Source organism: Stegodyphus dumicola, chromosome X1, assembly GCF_044657685.1.
Source record: "Stegodyphus dumicola isolate Sdum_Otavi_A_Nest chromosome X1, ASM4465768v1".
In the NCBI taxonomy this organism is placed as follows: Eukaryota; Metazoa; Arthropoda; class Arachnida; order Araneae; family Eresidae; genus Stegodyphus; species Stegodyphus dumicola.
The window spans coordinates 12254728-12279350 of record NC_140780.1 but is presented as its reverse complement, the minus strand read 5'-3'; the positions used below and the strand labels follow the sequence as shown (position 1 = coordinate 12279350).

At 35.1% G+C, this 24623-nt stretch overlaps 1 protein-coding gene across 8 annotated transcripts in view; it reads left to right on the top strand.

Moving 5' to 3' along the window:
* The window catches only part of LOC118200157 (fasciclin-1-like), a 680498-nt gene that overhangs the window by 450362 nt on the left and 205513 nt on the right, over positions 1 to 24623 (top strand). For all 8 annotated transcript variants that reach the window (XM_085807030.1, XM_085807025.1, XM_085807024.1 and 5 more), the window contains one exon: positions 15571 to 15718. In XM_085807030.1, coding sequence (XP_085663156.1) covers positions 15571 to 15718 — 148 coding nt within the window. The remainder of the gene's footprint in view (positions 1 to 15570; positions 15719 to 24623) is intronic.

Below are 24623 nucleotides of genomic sequence, written 5' to 3'. Positions count from 1 at the left end.
GTTGGAGTTAACTAGTAGAAAGAATTCAGTGGTTGGTGAAGGGATAACCTATAAGAGGTACTTGTTTATGTGAAAGAAGGGCATCTTGAGAAATTACTGAGGACATCTCTTTTATATTCACATTAAACATGAAGTAAACTACGGAAATTTTATACAGCTGTTTAGCTATAACAATATAAACCGGTTGCTTCTGAAACTATTAAACTGAATTTTTAGGTATATAAATATACTACACACTGAAGTGTCTAAACATTATGACCACTTACTCAATAACTCGTTGCGCGTTCTTTAGTCTGAAAAGCAGCTGCAACTCGCCTTGGCATGGATGCTATAAGTTCTTGGTAAGATGATTGGAGACAGGTTGTACTGGATGTAAGATGACTGGAGACAAGTTGTACCAAATGTCTAAACAACAGTCACGCAAAGTCGCGATATTCCGACGTGGTGGTGTTTGAGCTCTGAGCTTCCTCTCCATGACATTCTAAATATGCTCTATCAGGTTAAGATCCGGAGAGTTAAGTGGCCAGGACATCAACTGGAATTATTCCTTATGCTCCTAGAGCTACTCCCAACACAATTTGAGCTTGTGACATAGGTTGTTCTCCTGCTGGAATATTCCCTTTCCATTTGGGAAGACAGCTGCTAGGTAAGGGTGGGTGCAACTGATCCACAGTTGTGTTTAGATAGTCTGCAGCTTCCATTGTCTGTTCTACCACAAATAAAGGTCCCAGAGCATGAAACCGTTACTCAAAGCTTAACATCGCCAACGCCAACCTGTATATGACCTGCTGTACAGGGAAGAGCAAATTTTCGCCTGGAAGACGATGTCCCCTGACACAACCATCGACGTGCTGAATGAGAAATCGTGATTCGCCCAACCACGCAACTGTCTCTACTTATCCATCTTGTCTCGATGTTCCTGGGCCCACTGTAGGCCAGTTGACAATGGCGCTTGGTCAACAGTGGCACACGATTAGGACGTCTGCTGCATGCGGCGTCCCAAATCCAACAGTATCCGCTGAACTGTATGTTCCGAAACACTTGCACTTCGACCTGCACTGTATTGGGCTGTTTGATACCACTGAGTCACCTTCTGTACCAAGTGGGACAGTCCTCCGACGTCCTCTTTTTTATAAGACGTGGTCATAGTAATATTCGCGTAAATATTAACAACGGCAGATTGTAAACAACCTACCATTTGTGCAGTTCCGAGTCGTTCGGCCATCACAGTCAAATTCGCTTAGATCTACAGCCTTTCCTATCACTCGCAAAAGTAAGTGCAAGAATGATTCCTTATCTTCTCCAAGCAGCAGTTAAACACCATTCTCGCTTAATTACGTGCGCTCTATGTCATCCAGACGGGTTCATTGAAATGTGTGGGGATGGTTATGTTTTGTAACGTCAGTGTATATTTTTTCTCTAACTATATCTGTATATTTCCGGAATCATACCATCAAGTTAATTTACCGTTATGTTTGTCTCATGATCTGTGATAAGCCATGTGAAAAAATGTGATGTTCAACGGAAAGATCAAAGAAGGAAATATCAGTAGAAATATGAAAGTTGACTGCAAAAAAAGTTAAGCAAAGAGTATTAAAATATTGAAATGTATGAATTTTGCAAATGTTTAAAATATGTGAAAATGTTTGTATATGAAATATGTACGGAATGTATAGGGAATATTACATGTATTTTAATGCGTCAAGACTCACATTTTAATTTTAAATTTATGAGGAGTTATAATCAAGGGCACTGTTATGCATATGTACAGATTCACATCTGAAATAAATGATTTGATTTCGTAAGAAATTTTAGTAAAAGAAATTATTTCTGTAATTTTCTTCGCTACAGTATTCGGCACTCGTGGGATAATATAAAATTCTTTAACAATGTAGTTTACTTTTTCAAAAAGTATTACGATTCTTGTTGAAATTATAAATATAAGTAAAAAATAGATCTTGTATATTATTAAATTCCTTAAAATTTAACATAGGATTATTTATGCTTAACAGCATTTTTCTAACATGTCTGCACATTTAATTTCATGAATAAGTTTGAATTTTTAATTCCTAATAAGTACTTGAAATGAAAATTTCATCATTGCCTAGGATTATATAGAAAACTGAATATCAAATAATATCATATGCATGTCCTCTGAATTGTCACTTTTATGCAAACGAATCACCTTCAGAAATGAATAAACCATTTAGAAAATACTTAAAACTTAAATTTTATCAAAAATGCTCTATTCAAATTTATTGATTCATTTATATATTTATTTACGTCGCAGTTCATTTTCAGAACACAAAACAAAAATAATAAACGAAACGTATTTTGCAAGAGCTTTTTAGTATGCTAAAATTCAAAGCATTTCAATGGCTAAACTTTATTTTTTTTGCAAAACAGAATTTCCACTCTTGCAAAACTCTTCAAACAGCTTGAAACTTCACTCTTGAAAAGCTAAATATAATCGTTTCTAATTAAAATGAATTTACGGCGACTGCAAAAGTCGAATATTTTGCGAGCAAAAACAATTCATTTAATATCCTTTTTGGCTCTAAGCCATGTGCCATAACTCTTGAAGTGTCAATTTATCTCTTGATAGGAAAAATAAATAAACAAACCCAAGTAAATAAGATGTGGCATCAGAATTCGTCACGTTTTATATAATGATCAATGTACAATGTAGTTATCAACCTCTAAAAGTGTAAATACCACCGTAACACACACACGCAAGAAAAAAAAAAAAAAAAAGGCTAACAGTGATAATATTACAGGTGACAGGTGACGGAGGACGGGGACGCCTGGTGTTTAACAGGGGTAAGCAGGCATATGTCCCACGCCTTCCACTAACCAGATGCAACAACTCCCTGGAGCCGCACAAGGCCGCACCTGGAGCTTATTGATATTCCATTCAGATTAAACATGGCCATACAAGGGCGACATTGTGCTACATTGAAATTTGATGTACATTTGTGGGTGGGGCAGTCTTGTTTGTACATTAAACAGAGCATAAACACGCATGAAATGTGCACATAAATAAATAAAAAGGATACATGAATACTAAAAACACCTATAACTTTCAAACACCTAAGACGCTTCAGACACGTAGACACCTAAACACTTGAGAAGGTACACAAAAACAATTAAACACTTAATACAATACACAATACAATATGCAATTGAGGTAATACAATGTACAGTGACAATATGCAATAATAAACGCATATAATGCAATACTCACATGCTCAGAAGATACGTAACGCAGTGCACATGTACACAGTACACATTACGCAAGACACATGAGTGATAATCTGAGATATTAGCATGTTAACGCGCGCAATGCAGTAGCGATAGTAGTGTACAATCAATGTGGCTGTAGAGGTAATACAATATGCAATAGAGGTAATACAATATACAATAATACAAAGTGCAATAATAAACACATATTATGCTGTACTCATATGCACAATTGATACCAGACGCAGTACACAGATACATGGGATGCAGTACGTAGGACACAGGATGTAATGCAATATGCAGCGGAGGATAATATTACAGACCACATTGTTCATGCCAGAGTAAAATTTAGGTATTTTTTGTACTCGTAGTTAGTCATTTTTCCTCGCGATTAGATCGACAGTGGCAGTTCATTTCCTTTAAAGCAGGGTTTCTTAAACTGTGGGTCGTGACTCCCACGGGGGTCGCGGGACCTGCAGCAGGGGTTCGCTAAAAATTTAACAGTTTTGTTATTTCTTATTATAATAATTTTACAATTACCAAATATTTTTACACAGTGTATCTGAAAATACATAAAGATAAGACATTACAGACAAAGAAAAAAACGAAAACTTTTCGACACATTTCTTTTTATAGTATAAACGTGCATTTTCCTTGCTTTGCACGTGACGCTGTCATGTCGTCTGTTACTTACGTAAAATTTTCACGTTGTTCTGTCTTAAAATTAGAAATTAAAGTTAATGACCTAAAACTGCATTAGTATATTACGGTGCAAGTGAAAAATTTATAGTTTCACTCACGCGTATGTCGGATTTGAGTAATACTTATGGGGTCTCGTAAAATTTTTGTAAATATTATGGGGTCCTGGGAGGTCGCGAAAAAATCTCAGTCATAAAAAGGGGTTGCGACAGAAAACCTTTAAGAAACCCTGCCTTAAAGCAATGGAATCTTCGTTAATTGGCCCGACACGGGAAAAATTAATGGTTTGTTCTCATGGGAACGACGTTTCGAAAAAACCGATTGGATAACCTTTGTTCGAAGAGAATCGTAAAATTCTCAATATATTTCATCATTATGAGGTAATTTGGTACCTACATTTTTTTTTTCTTTCGTGATAATGATCGTCGTCCAGATTTTCTTCAGTGCTATTAAATGGTTTCAGTTAATTGTAAGGAAAAAATTATTCCGAAGATTTCTATCAATATTCGCAACACTGCCCAACATTTTTCATTAAGCATCCTTTTAAGTGCTGGAACTACCACGCTGGGATAATTGGTATGATATGTCCATTAAAGCGACGCTTGAAACGTTTTCTTTTTAAGTATTTCGTATTTCGCTCGGTGTAAGTAATGTGTTTTTCCTTCTTGATATCAATAGAGGAAATCTGGTAATCATAATCAGTTTCAATTTTGAAATGGGATACGATCGTGTTTGTAACATCGCATTTATAATCAGGCACATTTTTGTTTTGCCAATACCTCTGCATCACTCATGATGGTTTAAAAACAAATGCAATAAAAAAAAAGTCTGAAAGATTTTATATTACGCCCTAAGAGGCTTTCTGTAACGTTTTGTGTGTTACATTTATTTATTAAATATCATGTTCTGCGCACTTAAAACATAAAAGTCAATTCAATAGCAATATCGTCAAATAATTTTAAAAGAGCATATCTTTAGAATTTACGATACACAATATCGTGCATTGCAGATAATTTTTTTTTTGTATGGCTCACATTGAAATCGTTGAGTTTTTTAATCAAAAACTCAGAAATGCTTTACAAAGTATGAAATAGGTAATAAAACAAATTCCAAATTCGGCTACCAGATGCCCATATTCGGGTGGAGACGTAAGTGATTCAAAATTGGATGCCTCTTGGTACCATTGTTTTACCACAATGCGAGAAACATACATACATTTATTCAGATTCTTCATTATTTAATTTCTTTAAATACAGCACAGGGCGATGATATTTGGTGGCAATAATTTGAAAAATGATACTCCGTCTATAGGAAACGTCGGAAAAATGCCCAAACGAAATTAATAACCTTCTGGGCTAATGCCCTTTGAAGGCCCTTATGCCGATTTAGATTAGAATGCTTGATAAAAATCTTATAAAGTAAGATGCAGCTTATCCATATTCAAATTAGAATTTATTTTTACGAGTTACTTAAGCGCGCAGAAAGAACATTACAGCATTTCTAAATCGAAACTTACAACAGCGTTTTACCGCGTACCTCAGAACTTCAATTCATCAAAGTCAGTGTATTCTGGAAACGCCTATCTGCTTTCTCCTATCCTGGAGACGCGTCCCCACCTGTTCTCCTTTGTCTTCATCCGAGGCCTGCCTTTCAAGAAGTATAGTTGGGTGAGATCGATACACCCTTTATGCTAACGATTAAAAAAAGTTTCTTTGCAGTAATCTTTTGTTGAAAATTCCCTTGAAAATTCAAACGGAGGAACGAAATATTTTAGTTTAATGGGAATAACAGATTAAATCATTCTATTTTCAGAATTTATTTACAATTTCATAATCCCAATGATAAAAGCGGGGGTCGCTGATAATAAATTAAAAAAGATAATATCTTATCCATTTGACAATGCAAATAAATTAATATTTTTTGTTATTCAGGCGCCCCTTTCTTTTTGTCGGTAGCGACATTAATGCGTAGATCTCTGTGAATAGAATTACTTAATCTAATTTTTACCATTAATCTATAGTCTAAATTTTTACCATTAATCTATAGTCTAAATTATTTTTCTTCATTTAGTGCATTAATAATCATATCCATTTTAAATAAAATGTTACTGCATATAAACGTTTTTTAATAGTATTTTATTTTTCGTCTTTTAGTCTCTTACATGTTATTAATACTAAAACTTTCTGTCATTATTGAAAACGGGCAATAAACTATGAGAAAGTTATACAATAAAGAAAAATAACGTCATTCAGAGATTAAAGAAGCCGCTTTGAATTTGTAGTTTCCGGAGTAAAATGCAAAAACAAAGTTAAGCATTTCCAGCACGCTACCTTTTAAAGTCGGGGTTTTGATTAAAAAAAAAGGGTAGGCAGTCTTATTAGGCCTAAAGAAGTACACAAGTAAAATTTTGTTAAGATAGCACTTATCGTTTTAATTCTGTGGGTGTGCCCAAAGTGGCACATTGATTGAATAGAGCTTCGAAAAGAGTGCTGAAACGAGCATTGTTGTCAATGAACTGAGCGATGAGATGCGGAGAAACAAAGAATACAGACTCTCAGTTGTCCTAGATTATCGGTGAGCCCTCTCTGGGCACACCTAGGGTTCGCCGTTTGATTTTAGGCAAGATTTCAAGGAAAAAAAAATAAACTAATATAGAATAAGGAGATTAGCATACAGACGAAAAAATAACATAGAAATTTCTTTTCAAGCAATTCCTTTTATACCCTAAAAAATCTGGAATATTTCTATAAAAAATGAGGGTCTTAAAAAACTAAACATGGCTAAAATATATGGACTGGTTTGTGTTGAGCTGCCATCTACTATAAATAAAGAAGGTTCAGAGTAACCTATAGTAAAATATAAATTCTTTTTTCATTAAATTTTTCTGTGCGTATAGCAGGAAATTTTTAGGTGTGTCCAGACCGGACACACTGTGGCGCAAAGGGTTAACGAGCATTTTGCTTCAGGCTAAAATGCAAAAATGAATATCGCCAAAATTCGTGACTAAATGCTCCAAGAAGACATACTGAAAGCTCTTTGTTCACCACTCCCTTCAGATTACAACACATTTAAAAAAATATCGAAACCGCTTAATTAATACACTGACTACCAATAAGTATTTGGACACCTGCGATAGAAAAGAAAAACTAACTTTATTCAAAATCAATAGTTGGTAGAGCCTCCATGAGAGGTAATTACAGCGTGGACCCTCCGGGGCATACTTTCCACAAGTCTTTGTATGACAGCTAGTGGTATTTTCTTAAACTCGGCTTGAAGAAGACATAGAAGTTCCTTCACCGATTTTGCACGGGTAGTGCACCCTGAATTCGGCGATGCAACTCGTCCCAGAGGTTCTCGATAGGGTTCAGGTCTGGACTCTGGGCAGGCCAGTTCATTCGATGAACTCCATTGGCACCATACCAAGCCTTGGTTAACGTCGAAACATGACAACTGAGATTGTCGTCCTGAAAGTAACAGGGGTCCAACCCGTAAAACTGCCACAACGTAGGAAGCGCATTGTCATCCAAAATAGTGCAGTAGGCATCGGAGTTGAGCTTACCATGAATGGGAACCAAGGGTACCAGCCCATACTAGGAGAAACACCCCCAGACCATAATTCCACCTTCGCCGAACTTGACTGTTGGCACAATGCATTCTGACAGGAGAAGTTATCCAGGTAGACGCCAGACCCAGACCCTGCCATCCGAACGGTAAAGGGTGAACTTTGATTCGTCACTCCAAAGAACCCGTTTCCACTGATCTACGGTCCAATTTCGATGTGCTTTGCACAACATTAACCGAGCAGCGCGGTTGGACTTTGTGATCAAAGGCTTATGGGCAGCAGCACGACCATGAAAACCAAGCAGATGTGTTTCCTTACGGATGGTATTCATTGAAACAATACTCCCGGATGCCTGTTGAGACTCCTCTCGGATGAGGGCCATCGATTGGGTGCGGTTCTTCCGAATTTCTCTGGACAGCACTCGTCGATCTCTATCTCCCAGTTTCGTTGGTCTGCCGACTCGGGGCACATTCCGACAATCACCGCTCGCCTTCCACTTCTTAATAACATAGGCCACTGTCGATTTTGGGTACTTCAGATCGCTAGATATGTCCCTTAAGGATCGGCCACATTTGTGATACCCTATAATTATACCTTTCTCGAAATCAGAGAGCTCCGTACTGCGAGGCATCTTGCATGCGACTAAAGCCGATGCTGTTTCCTACACGATATATACCAGCGGAGTCCGTGAAATACCTTAGGACCGCAGATATCGTCATTTGCATAGGTGTCCAAATACGTATTGGTAGTCAGTGTATTTTTTATCATACGAAAATGTTTTATAATTTGCGAAACTTTGAAAACTTTATATTCGATCCATTTTTAGATGAGGAAATTTTAAAATCGTAAAGGTTAAATAGTCTAAAAAAATCGAGCAACATTACAAAGCTCGCCAAAAATTCAGAAATAAAGTTACATGTTTCCTTCTTTTTTCGGTGGTGCGAACGGTAAGATTCTGATATGCTTAGTTGATTCGTTAAAAAAACATATGCTATTTAATATTTAATTTATCTCAGCTAATCAATTTAAAATAGCGTGGTGAACTCAGTAAAGGAGGTTTAAATTCCTACATTAGCTCAAACTCTCCCTATATCTTGTTCAAATTGTCAATCGTAAATAAAATACTTTTTATTCATCCACTCAAGTTCAGATACATTTTTTTAAACTTGTTGTGGATGACACTTGATGTTAATACAGTTTTTTCACATATTAAACATTTTTAGCTCAAAGGGGCGCTAGCCCAGAAGGGTTATTAGTCTCAAAATGGCATTTTGCGTCGAATCATTATAAACGGCTGTTACACTTTTCAGATTGTTGCTACCTAATATTATCGCCCTGTATTATATTTAGAGAAATTAAATAATGATGAACCTGCATAAATCAATGTAAGTTTCTCGCATTGTGAAAAAACAACGATACCTACAGCTATCTAATTTTGGATAAAGTAGTCCTCAACCCGAACGTGGGCACCAGGAAGCCCGAATCTGTTTTATTGTCTGTTTCGTGTTGTGTAAAACTGACGAATTTTTCAACTATTTTAGTGCGAGCAGTGGCAACACACTGTACAAAATAAAACACTTTTATCTCCAGCGCGCGAAAGTGTCTATCAGAAATCCGATTGTGAAAGCGATACACCACGAAGGCATGCTGGAAGGAGAGAGAAAATACCTTATATACTGCCTCTTTCAAAGGGCGACTGGGAATTAGGGGACCCAGTCGCCAAATCCTGGTGGTGACGAATTACCATCTACCACCTTTTAGTTCGGGCGCCACTGTAGAATCATTAGATTCTTTGATGCTGGAGACTTGAAAAATGAGTAATGCCCTCGCCGGAACTCGAAGCTGGACCTCTCGAATACACGCCGAGTGTTCAATTGTTACGTCACGAAGGCATACGGAAAGGAAGGAGAATAAACCTTATAATCTAGTATACGTATATAATGATTTGATATTTTCAAATATTGTGGAACAAGCTTTTCAACCTCTTAATTGTTTTTAAGCTAGGCGCATTTTGGTTACCTATATTAATTCGATCATAATATTTTTCAGCATGGCAAAACTTTACCATCGATTTTTAAACTATTTCCTGATAAGCTGTTGAGCTCCAATTTTGCACAAACACTGAATTTAACGAAGCAAAGGGTTCAAAATACTATTTGTATTCTTTTAATTAAACTCTGAAACGATATTTCGCACAAAATTTTGTTTAATGAGTAAACTAAAACTCTCATAATTTGATTGTTTGCATCATCAGATAGAACTGAAAACGATCCTTTACATTCAAGTTCATATTGAGATTTTAAACATAATTTCTACCTTTTTATTGCATTTTTTGGACTATTTCATTTAAGAGAAATAAGAGTGATTATTCATTGTTGAAAAGTGATTTTTCAATCGAGTAACTTTAAAGGGTTTATTGGGTTAATAAGTTTAATGGGAACAAAAGATTAAATAATTCTCTCTTCCCAATTCACCTACAATTTTATATCACGAATAATATAAGCGTGGGCACCCTAATAAGGAAATCTATTAATCGAATTGCATTGTGAATAGTATAAGATATAATTTTAACAAATTTATCAAGAGAGCCCCCCCCACACTTTTATTTCTTGTGATATAAAATTGTACACGAATTTTGTAAAAGGAATCATTTAATTTTTATACTTCATTAATTTTTTAGTCCAAAGGGGCGATTTGGCCAAAAGGGTATAAATTTCGTTTTGGCATTTTGCGTTGATTCACTATAAACGGCGAATCACTTTTTAAATTGTTGGTCACCAAATATTAGAGCCCTGTATCATATTTGAAGAAATTATTAACGTATATGTATAAATGTATGTTTCTCGCATTTTGATAGAACATTACCTAGAGCTATCCAGTTTTGGACAACGTGCGTCTGCACCCGAATATGGGCATCTGGAAGCCCAAATTTAGAATTTGTTTCATTATCGATTTCATACTTCATACAAAATTTATGAGTTTTTAATTAAGAAACTCAACGATTTTATAGCGAGCAATGGCAACACCTAAAAAAAATAAACTTTTTTATCTCCGGCAGGCGGGACTGTGTATCCGAAAATTCTAAAGATATGCTCTTTTAAGTATTTTGTGATATTGCTGTTGAATTGAATTATATGGTTTAAGTGTGAAGGAGATGATATTTAATTAATAAAGGTAACACACAAAACGTTTACAAACGTCCCTTTGGGCGTAATATAAAAGGTGGAAGCTTTCGGATATTTATCTTTTATTTTTCCATGAATTATTTTGTTCGAATCCCGCGAACGGGCTGGCTGCATGGGCGTTTTCGTGGTTTTCCCCATGTGTAACGTGTATACGAGTCAGTTTCCCTTAGAAAGTCCTCCACTAAGGCATCCCTCCCCTTAGGCAGATAGCCCTCGTGTGCTTTGCCATAATTAAATACACCACCACACCATGAATTATTTTATGAGTTTAAAATAAAATAATTAAAATCAAATAATAACGTAATAAGTAATAATATAGGTAAGTCAGCTAATAAGGTAATAAGTCTCGAAACGGCATTTTGCGTTGAATCACTTAAATGCGATGTATCGCTTTTCAAACTGTTGCCACCAAATATTAGGGTGCTTATAAATGAATGGTGCGGTTTTAAAAATTAATAATGAATCGATGTATTACTTTACATGGGTAAGCGTTAGAGCGTTAGTGGGGGCGTCTTCCCAAGTTCTTATAATATGGGTTTACATGGGTAAGGAAGCAGATCTACACAATAATCAAATTCTTCTCATACTCGGTGTAGCGTGTCTGCAGTGATGGTCTGCAGTGCGTGTTATATCCGGTAACAAATTTCCTCGAGGGATACGGGCACTGGCGGTGCATAAACTTGGTTATTTAATTAAGCCTTAAAGAAAGAAATCTCATGGTGTTAAATCTGACGAACAGGGTGGCCAGGGGAGATGGTTGTTGTTTGCTGTTGAAGCAAGTCGAATTCAGCGGCGTTGGGGAAGAACACGACTAAGAATCTCTTGTACGTTTCCGTTAAAATGGGGCGGAGCACCATCCGATTGCATAATGTAATAATTCTCGGTAATAATACCTCGTAATTGGTAATAAGGTAATAATACCTCATAACTGATGTTCAGGTAGCCTAACAATCCGGTTTCCTACATGTCTAGCAATGAGTCAAAGATCAAAGTTTCTTGTTCGAAGGAAAATAAGCCGTACAATTTCTCACGGGAACAGTGCACAGACAACGTGCACGAAACTCGCGTTACACTGAAACCGCAGACCTCAAAATGGAAATGCACACAGAAAACCCTTTTCCTGCTGCGGCGCCATCTTCAAAATTGGTGCTACGGCTGCGCAGTATGCATGACAAGCAAACAGCAGGTGGCGTATGAGAAACTCGGATAGTTGCCAATGCTTACGGTGGAGGTTTTACATGGGTAAGGTAATACTTCGATTTATTAATAATTGTAAAACCGCACCATTCATTTAAAAACGCCTTCTATTATCGCCCTGTTATTTAAAGAACCTAGATAACGAAGAATCTGCATGGCTGTATGTATATTTCTCGCAATGAGAAAAAATAACGGTACCTAAAACCATCACATTTTGAATAACATAGTCCTCCACCCGAACACGAGCACCTGAAAGACCGAATTTGTTTTATTCTCTATTTCACATTTCTAAAACTTCAGTGAATTTTGGATTAAAAAATTCAGCTCTTTGAAAGAGAGCAGTGGCAACATTTAGGGAATGAAACAATTTCACCTCCCACGCGCGAAACTGTCTATCGGAAATTCTGAAGCTATGCTGTTTTTAAATATTTTTAGCCCAAAATGGTTTTACCCCAAATACTCTCGAAATGTGTCTGTAAATGTACAAGACGCTCATTTGGGCGTAATATAAAATCTGAAAGCTTTCAGATTTTATTTTTACTTTTTTAATTCCATTGGTGGGGAAAAGGATGAAAAAACAAAAACTTATCCGTGAATAATTTAAGTTTGGCTAAATCGTTTAGTAAGAAGATTAATGTTACGAGCCCCATTATTTTAATTGGAATATTGAAAGCGAAGCCTATTAAATGTAAAATACTGTTAAAAGAAAATTAAAGTGTATTATACCATTAATTACACGACAAATCTATTATACCAAAAACAATATAGAGCTTATATACGGTAGATCCTGTGCTCGTAAGCTTTTTAAAATATGATATCTGAGTTTGTTGAGAAAGAAATGTGAAAAACGAATAAACTTAGCTTCACTTATAAAACACAGATTAAATATTCGTGTAAATAAAATCAAATTAGATTCGTCACTAAAAATTAGCATTAATTTTGAATAAATTTCCTGTTTGAGAGACTTCACTTAAAGTTTCAGATTATCAAGCGTCGAATAATCGAAATTTTCCATAGATAAAAAAGCGTAATGAAGTGAACATTTTATTTATTTTCCATATAGTTTCTGTAAACAAGATAATTTAAATATCAGTAGAATACTCAACTATTAATAATGAACATTTTTCTGTTTTTATGCCGAATGAATCATAATTTTAATTAATTAATTAAGGATCAACATCTAAAGCTGAATATGGATATAAATATAAAAAAAATTATAAAAATAAACAAAATGATTTTAAAAAATTAAAAGAACGGAAATGATATCATGTGAAAATTTAAGAAATAAAAAGCAAGAATAGATTTTTAGAATCGAGAATTAGCAAAGCGAATCACATTTAATTTAATCAAAAAGTGACGTTTAAGAAAAACACTAATAATCTGGGAAATAAACATTAAAAAGTAGTAATATCAGCTCAATCATGATTAGCTTCACGCATATCCACAGTTTTTTTAAATGAACTGTATTTTCTGCAAAGTTTTTTTTTCCCTTTGAGAACATACAGACTCCCCGTGCACCACATATGTACAACACGGGGCTTACAGAAGTAAGTTAACTAAAACATTAAAAGTTACATGCATAAATAAACATTAAAAGTTACATGCATAAATAAACATTAAAAGTTACATGCATAAATAAAGCGTACAAAAGCAGAGAACAGCAGTCTGCACTTCACGAAAACAGATAAGTTCACTGGCTAAGTCACTCCGAACATTTTCAAATCGTTCTGTAAGAATAATCTAGGGCCATCAAATGTAGGGTTGAGAAAATCAAATGTTCCACATCCTGAGGAACTCTTTTTGAACATTCACATAAATTGTTTGATTGTAGATTAAAACGAAACAGGTAACTTGCAAATTTACCGTGACCAGATAAAAACTGAGACACTTTAAAATTTAACGAGAGGAAAGACTCGGAATTCAGTCTATGGTAAGTAGAAGGAAGGAACTTTTTGGTGACTTCAGCATTACAAGATAAAATGTATTCCTCATTCAACATAGCTAAAAGCTTTTTATAATGAAAGGATTTTTTAATGAATTTTAATTTTTTATAATGGATAATTTTTTATAATGAAAGGAACAAATGGAGATTTGGGATTCTTTTTGAAATTGTTTTCGCAAATGACCACAGGAACTTATAACCGAAGATGCATTCCTGCAGAAGATCATGAAACTTGGATCAGACTTTCAACTGGAAACTGGGACTTTTCTGAAACCTCGTAGAGATTTAGACTTGATTTGGGAAAATATCATGCTAGATCTTAGCCAGCGTAGTTTGAAAAATTAAACATCTTGAGATGCTTTAAAAATTGTATTCCTTGTGAGGCTATAAAGAGATTGTTTTACAATGGAATCCCGGTCACTGTGGCCTCTATGGTAACGATCAAGCAAAAACATACACAGAAGTTATTCAAGAGATATCTACAAATTGTTCTTTCCAGTCTGAGAAACTACATTTTCGGAAATTTTTCAAACAGATGGGAAGGTGAGCTTATGACGCGTCTCTTAACCAAGAGCTGAACAAGAAATCACCAGACAAACACACGGGAAATAGCTATGACAAGTTTTAGAGGGGAAACTGGAGTGAACTTCTTGACGTGCCCTCTCTATCGTTTTAGTAGTCTTACCAGGGAAACCTCCCAATGGCGCCTGAAATGAAAAATGGACAGGACCCCCATCGGAAGGTACCCGGCGGTGCGTGGAGCCTCTGAAGTGACAAGCGACGGAGGACGCGAGCACCACTCCTCTACCATAGTGGTTCATTGGTATAGCGCCGCGTTCCCCTTAGCTAGAGCACCCCAAGATGGTATGGGGAAGGGTGAGGGGCCATACGAACCCTTCACATCAGTCGCAGATTTAAAATACAGTGCCACACAAGAACCTTGGCAGATAGTACATTGCCATACAATAATACTTTGGTTCATACACCATGTTGCAATTACAGTACAACATATTACATAATCTTACAAATAAGGGCATATTACAAATAAGGTACATAATCTTGCATATACAACTAAAATATGCATAGTATAGTGCATTGATAATAAAGTAATTTTGATTACATTCATGCCTCTGAGATGAAGAGGTATTGGGCCGCCCAACCTGTATAGTGATTAACCTGGCTGATTGCCGTACCGGAGGGCCTGGTTCGAATCTCGGAGAAGACACGGATGTTTGTAAATGTATCGTATCGGTGCGGCATGACGGCACTCTAAATATACGGCAAGCCGAGAGTCCTCCCGTGTGTTTTGGTGGAACGGGAGAGGAGTTGGAGACTCTTGGACCCGTCCCCCCCCGGGCTGCTCCCCATCAAAATTTTGGATGGAACTGAGCTAAATCGCACTGCCATCTGTAAGGTGCTCAAGACAGGCGTATCTTGCGCTCCTTGCCTCGAGGAATTTCGTGGGCTTGGGCTGATGTCGGAGCACTAAGGGAGGGCAGATGATGAGATATTGAGTTTTTGATGATGAGTTATATGTTCCCAGAGTTCTGTTAGCATAATATTCATCTTATTCTTTGCCATTGGAAATTTAAAAAAAATCTATAAATTTCCTTCATTTCAATAGAGAATCTGCATTTGTGACTATTCAGATTATTTAGTTTAGTGGAGATGAGACATATTCTCCGTTTACACGTGACTTTTGCTTTTTCAAGTGATCTCAGAAATTGTTCTTCATCTCATTTCAGTTTCATGATATGGTCAACCGGGATGAATTAGTCAGGAGGTTATTACAACGCTACCCGATCACCCTCTTCGCCCCCACCAACGACGCTATAGATAGGAACAAGGAACGGATACTTGGTAGAGAGAACAGCGTTGTATCCTATCATATCTGTAAGTATACTTTCTCTATGACTTTTTAAGATTTAATTTTTACATTCTATAGGAAATAAGAAATGGGAAAATAAAACAAGTTGCTAAGACATAATCTGTAAGTATACTTTCTCTTTGATTTTTTCTCCGTCGTAAAGGAGAGGAAAAAAAATGGCATTCCTGACGCGATTAAAACAACTGAAATATTTTTATATGTAATGTACTTTTGTTTTACGCGTTTTATTTCATTTTCGCATTTCTAAGTAAAAACAGTTTAAAAAATAAAATAGAAGTGTTTTATATTTAAATGTAATATTTTTTTTTTATTTAAATATAGTAGAACTTCAACCTGGGAATTAGAAAAATAGTTTTCAGCATTTCGAGTGATAATGTCACGCGAGTCTCTCATTTTCAGCATCTTTATTCTGCTTGTCTAGACACCATAAGAAAGAAGACACCATAATAAAAGTTTATTGAAAGATACCATAATAAAAGTTTTCATTTTTATTTAAACTAAAAAAAAATTAGCAAAATCTCAACATCACAATAACATTGATTGTAAAATTGGTTATGCGCATTTAAAGAGACAATAACCTCGCGCAGACTCTCTTTATCAAGCAGCTGTATTCTGCTTGGATTAAAGATTTCAATGGAAGAGCACTGCAATGAAATTTTGCATCTTTTTTTGTTAAAAATGTGAAAAATTCAGAAAAAGGAAATTAAAAACGAATATTTTAATCGTAATTAATAACATTTCAACCTCAGAATGATATTGATTGTAAAAATGGTTTTTGCTTTTCGAGCGATGTCGTATGGGCCTCTCGCATTCAAGTACCTGTATTCTGCTTCTGATCAATAATTAGATTAATATGAATTATAATAATTAAATAATTGTAGAATATTTTTTAACTGAAGTAAATTCGTCAAATAAAAAATAAAGTCGCCAAATAAATTTTAAAAGCATTATAAAAATTGCCAAACTACGAAAGGTCGTTAAATAAAATATTAAATCGCCAAGCATCGTGGTTTGTGTAACGAAAATATTATCAAAATATCAGAACTACGCCGAGACTACCCGTCAACGGTTGTTCTGAACAGGTTCTTAATATACGTATATAAACCTTAATAATAATTAGACACAGTGAGTCTACTATTAGAATATCTGTTTACAATTTCAATATTTTTAGAAAAAGAAATAAATCTTATCTACTTGGATTCTGCACATGCTTCTTGACGAATAAACAACTTTATTAATACTTCACATCAGTATTTTCACAGTTTCCAAAGCATGAGCTAGGATATTATTCAATAAACAGAACACAAAAATACAATATATAACTTCAATTCAACTCAACATTAAATTCATAGAACACTTCTATCACTAAGCAAACACGGATTAGAACGTGCATGGCAACGCCGAAAACTGATGCCATCCACAGAAAAAGGATACATAGAACTCGCGTCATTAAAACATTAATACATTAAAAGTCTCATGTTCATTCAATAAAGTTATTCATAAAACTGTCTCGTGGATATCTTCCAAAGTTTATTGACGGCATTACGTAATAGTTTGTAAATTTAATTTGCAATTTTAGTTATATGTATTAGGCAAAACCTCAACCTTAGTTTGATGTAGATTTTCAATAACTCTGTTGATTTTGAGGTGTCAGACACAAGTCTCTTTTTCTTCGGAAGTAACAAATTCTAACCAGAAGGAACTGATGGCCGAGCGGGAAAGTCGCTGAACACTGGTAGTTCGGTGCGGCGCTTTAATTCCGGCGAACGAGCTGACTGCACGGTAGTTTTCAAGTTTTTCCTGATATATCACGTGTATGGGAGTCAGTTTCTCTCAGAAAGTCCTCTACGAAAGCATCTCTTTCGTTAGGCAGATAGCTTTCGAGTGTTTTCTTATAATTAAAATGTAATATAATAATATGCCCAAATGAGGTTGCTTTTTCTTTGAATTTAAAACAGAGCCGTTTATAAAAAGAACATTTGCATTTTCCTTGTTAAAATTTGTGAAAGTACCTATTCACACATTTTTAGTTGTATATAATATACGTAAGATAAAAAATATGAAAGCGAACGACTAAATTTAATTCTCTATAACCTCTTTTATTTTTTATTTCATTTGGGAACTTCATCTCTCTGTCTTAGATATAGCGTATTTCAAATTAATCATGCGATCTTGCGTAACCCTTAATGCAAATATCTTTTGACCAATCACCAGATTGTAAACCGAAACTTAAAACTGACACTGACTCGCTCCCTTCTTCCTCTGCATTACTACTGCGACACTCTCTCGTCTGGCTTATGCTTTCATTCTGTTAAGACGCTTTGCTGCAATTATTTATGCACTGCAATAATCGCTTATACCGGTATAGTACCAAAATTGTAAATGTTCTTTATAGGCACGAGTAGAGTGTCAAGTGACATGTGGCCACAAAATGGTAATTTAAATAAATATGGAATTTATTGCAGCTCAACTGCTTCTTAAAAATGGATGGACGCGTCAGGTATCTACGCTAAACAGCATTGCTACGCTTCTGTATCTCAACGTTCTTACATTCAATGCTTCAAATATGTTGAACTATCATTAAATTTATGTCGACTAATAACCACAATGGAACATTTATTCCTCAGTTGGATTTCTGTAAAATAGTGTCTGAAAATTCATCATTCTAAAAGTTAGATATCATCGAGTAAATATGGTGTGCTTAAAATGTGTGCTATCATTACATACGTATATATATTACATTAAATTCCATTGCTCGACTGAAAGGTATTCTTTTCTCATAGCTTCAGAGCAGCAGTTCTCAACCTTTTGACTAACGCGTACCATCTAAACAAAAATTGAAAACTTTTAGTACCACTACTACAAAGTACTACCACCACCAGCACTCTTGAACAAAGCTCAGATCGCATAAATTTACGAGCGTTAGAGAAAAAAATTCAATCGGGATGTTGGGGTTTTAATTTTTGAATTTAATAGTTAAAAATACTTTGCTTCTTTGCGTACCACCCGTGGTACGCGTACCATCGGTTGAGAATCCCTACTTTAGAGTATCAGTAAGTAATAGTATCGAAATAGCCTTGGACAAATATGATCACACTATGTGGCGCCTAATCTATGTCACAAACTCTGTCGCTACTTAAATTTTTAACCTTTCAAGGCATTTTCAATAACTGTTGATTTTGAAGTGTCAGACACAAGTCTCTTTTTCTTGAAGTCTTCATATACGAATCATACCAATGTTTAGTGAATTTAGCATTAAAAAAATTACAAAGCAGACGTATTACTGGGTTTATTTGTATCTTAATATTATATCCATATCAGTGTTCAGCTGTTCTTTTCCAGAGTAGACGGCAGCATAAAACTGTACTCTTTATTTCATTAGTGCCAAGAACACAGAATTCATTTCTGTTTTTTCAGTGGTCAAACTAGCTTTGTGTTATTCATAAATTCGATATTAGAGGCTTAAAAATTTTATTCTATATAGCTGAAGGTATGTACTTCTCATTTCTATGTTAAGATTTAACCACAGAATTGTTTTAAAAGGAAATATTTTAATTTTTCTGTTTGATTCATATATGCATCACTATGCATTTATGATTAGGCTTCACTCTAGAGTGCAGTTTGATGCATATATGAACCAGGTTAAAATTAAGAGTGGAATTTCAATTATAAGACTTCATAATACTTTTTATTTTATGCTTATTTTTATATCAGCAATACTCACTCGATATTTGCATACATTGTTGTTATTTAGTCATAAAATCTTAATTTTACGTTTTTAATTATGTAGTATGTAAAGTGTTCGTTTGTATTGAAAATTCCTTTGACTTTTTTATTTATGTTCCTTTAGTGGTTAAATTGTTTTCAAACCATTTTTAATGTGGACTCGATGGATTTGTTCACAAGTTTGAGGTATACTCAGGCCAAGAAAATTTACCCCACAATTGTTTAGCAAATGAGGCAGAACTGGGCGCCAGTGGAAATGTTGTGATTAGACATTCTAGAGAGATTCCTCGAAATCAAAATTTCAAATTGTATTTCGACAACTTTTATACTTCAATTGATATAATAAAGTATTTAGCTGATGAGGACATTCTTTGTTTGGGGAACAGTACGTAGGAACAGAATTTCAGGTTGCAAGCCCCCTACAGGTGAGCAGTTGAAGAAAGAGTTGAGTGTCCTCAACGTTGAATACGTTGCAAGCTATGGTGGAACTGAAATAAGTAATTTAATGTGAAAAGAAGATAAGAATGTGCTCAACCCATTGAATAGATATCTAGATTCGATAGGAAGAAAAAAGAGAGTGTTACTGTGGACTGCCCAGATGTTGTGAAACGATACAACAAACATATGGGGGGCTTAAATTTGCTGGATAGTCACATAGGAAGCTACAAAATAACCATGAGATCAAAAACGTGTTATATGATACAATTTTACTACTTTTTAGACCTTGCGGTCATAAGTGCGTGGCTTCTGTACAAAAAAGTGTCTCTACAGAATGGAGCCAATTCCAGGGATTTGCTGAACATGGCCGCCTTTCGGGTTGTGTTATCCGTTGGACTGTACGAAATGGGTGAAAGTTCAGTTTCTAAGCGTGGAAGACCGAATGCCTTTTTACAAAATGATTACAATGTGAAACGGCAGAGAGGCCCTACATAACATTCCTCCAACTTGCGTCTGAGAGGATAAAATTCAACATGTGCCCATATGGAACAAAAATTGCACTCGTTGTAAAAGGCCAAATTTCAAATTCCAAACATTTATTGGATGTAAAAAATGCGCTGTAGCATCATGTCTAAATAAGGATAGAATTGTTTCAAAATTTTCCATACGCAATAAATGTACATAAATTACGGCCATAAATTACGCAATAAATGTACATCTACAAAATAATTGATACGTCATTTTTATTTAAATTTTCATTGCAATTTTATTTTTTTAAAGTCTGAACATGATTAATTAGAATAAAGTTTCAATAAAATTTTAATTAAAGTCATTATCTTCTAAAAACAATAAATAATTAAGTAATTTATGCCAATATTTATTAATTATGCAATTGTAAATGAATTTTTCATATAGTTTACATTTTAGAGCTAAATGCATGACGATGCATCGAACCTAAAATTTCAAAAAACAACCAATAAAAATGTTAAATAATTTTTTAAATATTTCTTCATATTTATTTAAGCCATGACCATAATGAAAAAAAAAAAGTTTGGTAAAAATATAAAAAATCATGCATGTTCCATCTTTCAGCCCCCGAAAAAAGTTAGTGCATCCATTCGAACGTACCCGACAGACTATGTCTGGATATAAGATCATTTCTATTTGTTAGCCGTCAGTCGATAGCTTCTATACAATAAAAAATGAGTTAATGAACGGGGTTTGCTATAGCTGTAGGTTCAGCTGTTGAATTTTGCTATCTACGAAAGCCGCGCAGCCTGCAGAATAGTTAGTGAGGCTGGCTGCTGTATCGCTAGGCCCAGTTTCAAATCCTGGGGAAGCCATGGTGTTCGTAAGCGTATAGTATCTGTGCGGCAAGGTAGCACTCAAGTTACAAGACGAACCAAAATTCCTATCAAGAGGTTGATAATAAAGGAAGAGAGATCCTCGCACTGCTTTCCAGCCTGTTCTGCTTCAAAGTTGAGGTGGAACGGCACAATTAATTAGTGGGGAGGGACTGTACAACATGGTAACTTTCTGGTATCCTGCCCATTTTTACCAGCTCATATACGAAGCAAGCGTGTCCTCTCTCCAGGCCAAGCAAACAGCTCTCCAGGCCGAGTGTCGTTTGTGTGTGTAGGAGGGTGCACATACTAACTATCAGCCACCTGTATAGTTAGGTGGTTAGGGTGTTGGCTGCCAAATCGTTGAGACTGGTCTCGAATCACAAATGAGGCATGTGTGTTTGCAAATGAAAATGTCTTGAGGCAAGGGGTTAAAATATGCCCTATCCAAACTTCAATATAGAGTGTAGAGGTAAGGAACCTTTATTTATTAAATATCATGTTTTTCGCACTAACACTCAATTCAATTCAACAGCAGTCACAAAATTCAATTCAACAGCAGTCACAAAATTCAATTGAACAACATAATCACAAAATTCATTCAACATCAATATCACAAAAATAAAATTCAATTCAACAGCAGTATCACAAACATAAAATTCAATTCAACAGCAATGTCACAAAATAATTTTAAAAGAGCATATCTTTAGAATTTCCGATACACAGTGTCGCGAGCTGGAGACAAAATTTTTTTTCGTACTGTGTTGCCATTGCTCGCTTTGAAATCGTTGATTTTGCTAATGAAAAATTCGTTAAAGTTTTACAAAATATGAAATCGATAATAAACCAAATTCCAAATTTGGGCTTACAGATTCCCATAGTGGAGTGGAGACACGTACGTTATTAAAAACTGGATGGCTCTGGGTATCGTTGTTTTATGACAATGCGAGAAACATACTTACATTCATGCTAAATTCTTCATTATTTAATTTCTTTAAATATGATACTGGGCTTTAATGTTTAGTGGGAACAATTTAAAAAGTGATTCGCCGTTTATAGTGAATCAACGCAAAATGCCAAAACGAAATTAATAGCCTTCTAGTCAAATTGCTCCCTTTGGGCTAACTTAAAATGTCCTCCACGAAGGCATTCCTCTCTTTAGGCAGATAGCCCTAGTGTGCTTTGCCGTAATCTCAATAAACCAAACCATTTGGGCTAAATATATACCAACACTAAAGACTGCGTCGAGAATTATAAATATATGCAGCGAAGAGTGTGCAAGAGCAACCTTATATATTGCGAACTCGGTGAGAACGTAAAAATTCTTAAAAAACGCTTTTCGGTGATTGTTAAATCACTTTTACCTTTCAGATTTTTTAAAAAAATTTGTATTATCAGAATCGCCGCGCAGCTGGTATAGTTTGTGGCAGAGCCGGGGCAAAGGTGAGGCAAGTGAGGCACCGTCCCTTCATAGGAGGCAAAAGTGGCCCACTTATTAGGCGCCTCCATAGTAAAGTGACTACCACTTCTGGCCTTAGTTGTGGCCCATTGGCAGGGAAAAAGTATATTTTCAGAAGCACCTGTCACTTTTGGAAGTGGTCGTCTTAGCGAGATAATCTCCATGTCTGGTTTCACTGCTTACTTACTTGTGATATTCAAAGAATATTTGGCTACAGGCATGAAGCATCGAAATGATTTCAAAATTTGTTTCTTCTTTGTTAATGAGTGAAACGACAGACATAGATGTTTTGTACCTCAAATGATCGCCAAGTTGGATCCAAGAATTCGTTTGATCTAATGGCGAAACCGCCTCTGATTCTGCTTCTGAATACTTTATGCAATGTTTTAACAGAAAATGGGATCACTTTATTTCTTGAGACAAGGCTCTACGTCAAATTAAAATAAACTTCATTTTATTACTTTAACATTTCGAGAAATACCAAAGATTATATAAATTGAGCCGCCATGATAAATGAGTACTGTAAGCTGTAATGCAGCTTGTTTTCATTTGCAAAACGCTACTAAATTGATTTCAAATAATTTCGACTTGCTGATATCTAAATTATATAATAAAATGGGTACTTAACGTGTATCACGAACACCTTAGTAGAAGTCGCTAAATTTTCAGAATTTGCCAAACTTTGGCAACCATTCACATAGCTATTTTTCCGGCAACCATCCTCATAACATTCGTTTTAGTCAAGCAGCGCTGCCATTTTCGTACGCGTTCTTTTTTGTTGTCTTCTAAGTTCCATGAGCTTGAGTAATTTGCTAGCAATAGAAGAAACTGCGGTAAAAGTTCTGCAAGAATATATAATTTTTCTGAAGGGAAGAACGATAAAATGAGACGCTGTTGCCGAGGCTTGAGTTTCCGCAGTTTTGTGATGTATTTTAAGCGAAATTAAATCGCTGTGTACTAACGAAAAAGAATATCGCCCAAAACAAATATGGGGAAAAATTTGAAGAAGAATGTAAGTGTTTTATTTTATTTATTTTTTTGTTTCGTTGTATCATGTTTAAATCTTTTAATATTTTAAGTATTAAGTTTAATCTTGTATCATGTTATATATCTTTTAATAATTCAAATCTGTATTTTAAATTGTTAAAGTATGTTTTCATTTCATATGTTAATAATGTTTACGGACTTAAACACCGACACTTTGGGAACATATCTTTAAAAAAAGTCGCGAAAACCGCCTTGCACCTGATACGTAACTTACACCCTTTCACCTGCTCAAAAAAAAAAAAAAAAAAAAAAAAAAACTGCCAAATTTCACCAAAGTGATTGCGTTAATACGTACGTACCATAAAATGTACGTTTTAAATATACTTTTCTCGGGATTAGAACAGCTTTCGAAAAGATGTGTTTCTCTGTCTTTTCAAATGTTAGACAAAAATTTAGGAATCGAAATAAAATTTATTTTGTTCTAAAGCTTTCAAGCTTAGCTAAAATAAAAATTTGAGGAGATTGTCTCGCAGCAGTGAAGGCATTTCTAAAAAGAACGTAATTCTTCATTAAAGAGAATTTCAAAGCCCTGTTATTTCTATCGTTATCACAGATTTGTGATATGTGAAACTTTTGCGTTTCAGAAATGTTTATTTAATTTTTTGGTGTCGTTTTAGTTTATATGCCTATTTTGCCTCTTGAATTTAAAAGGATAAAGGATTCACTTCTTTTTACTTTACCTTGTTGTTAGTCCAAAAGGGCAGTTTGTCCAGAAGAACTATTAATTTAGTTTTGCAATTTGCTTCGATTCACTATAAACGTTAGTTCACTTTTCAAATTGTTGCAACCAAGTATTATCGCCCTGTTATTATATTTAAAGAAATTACATAATGAGGAATGTGCATAAATGTATGCATGTTTCTCGCACTGTGATAAAACAATTATACCTAGAGCTAT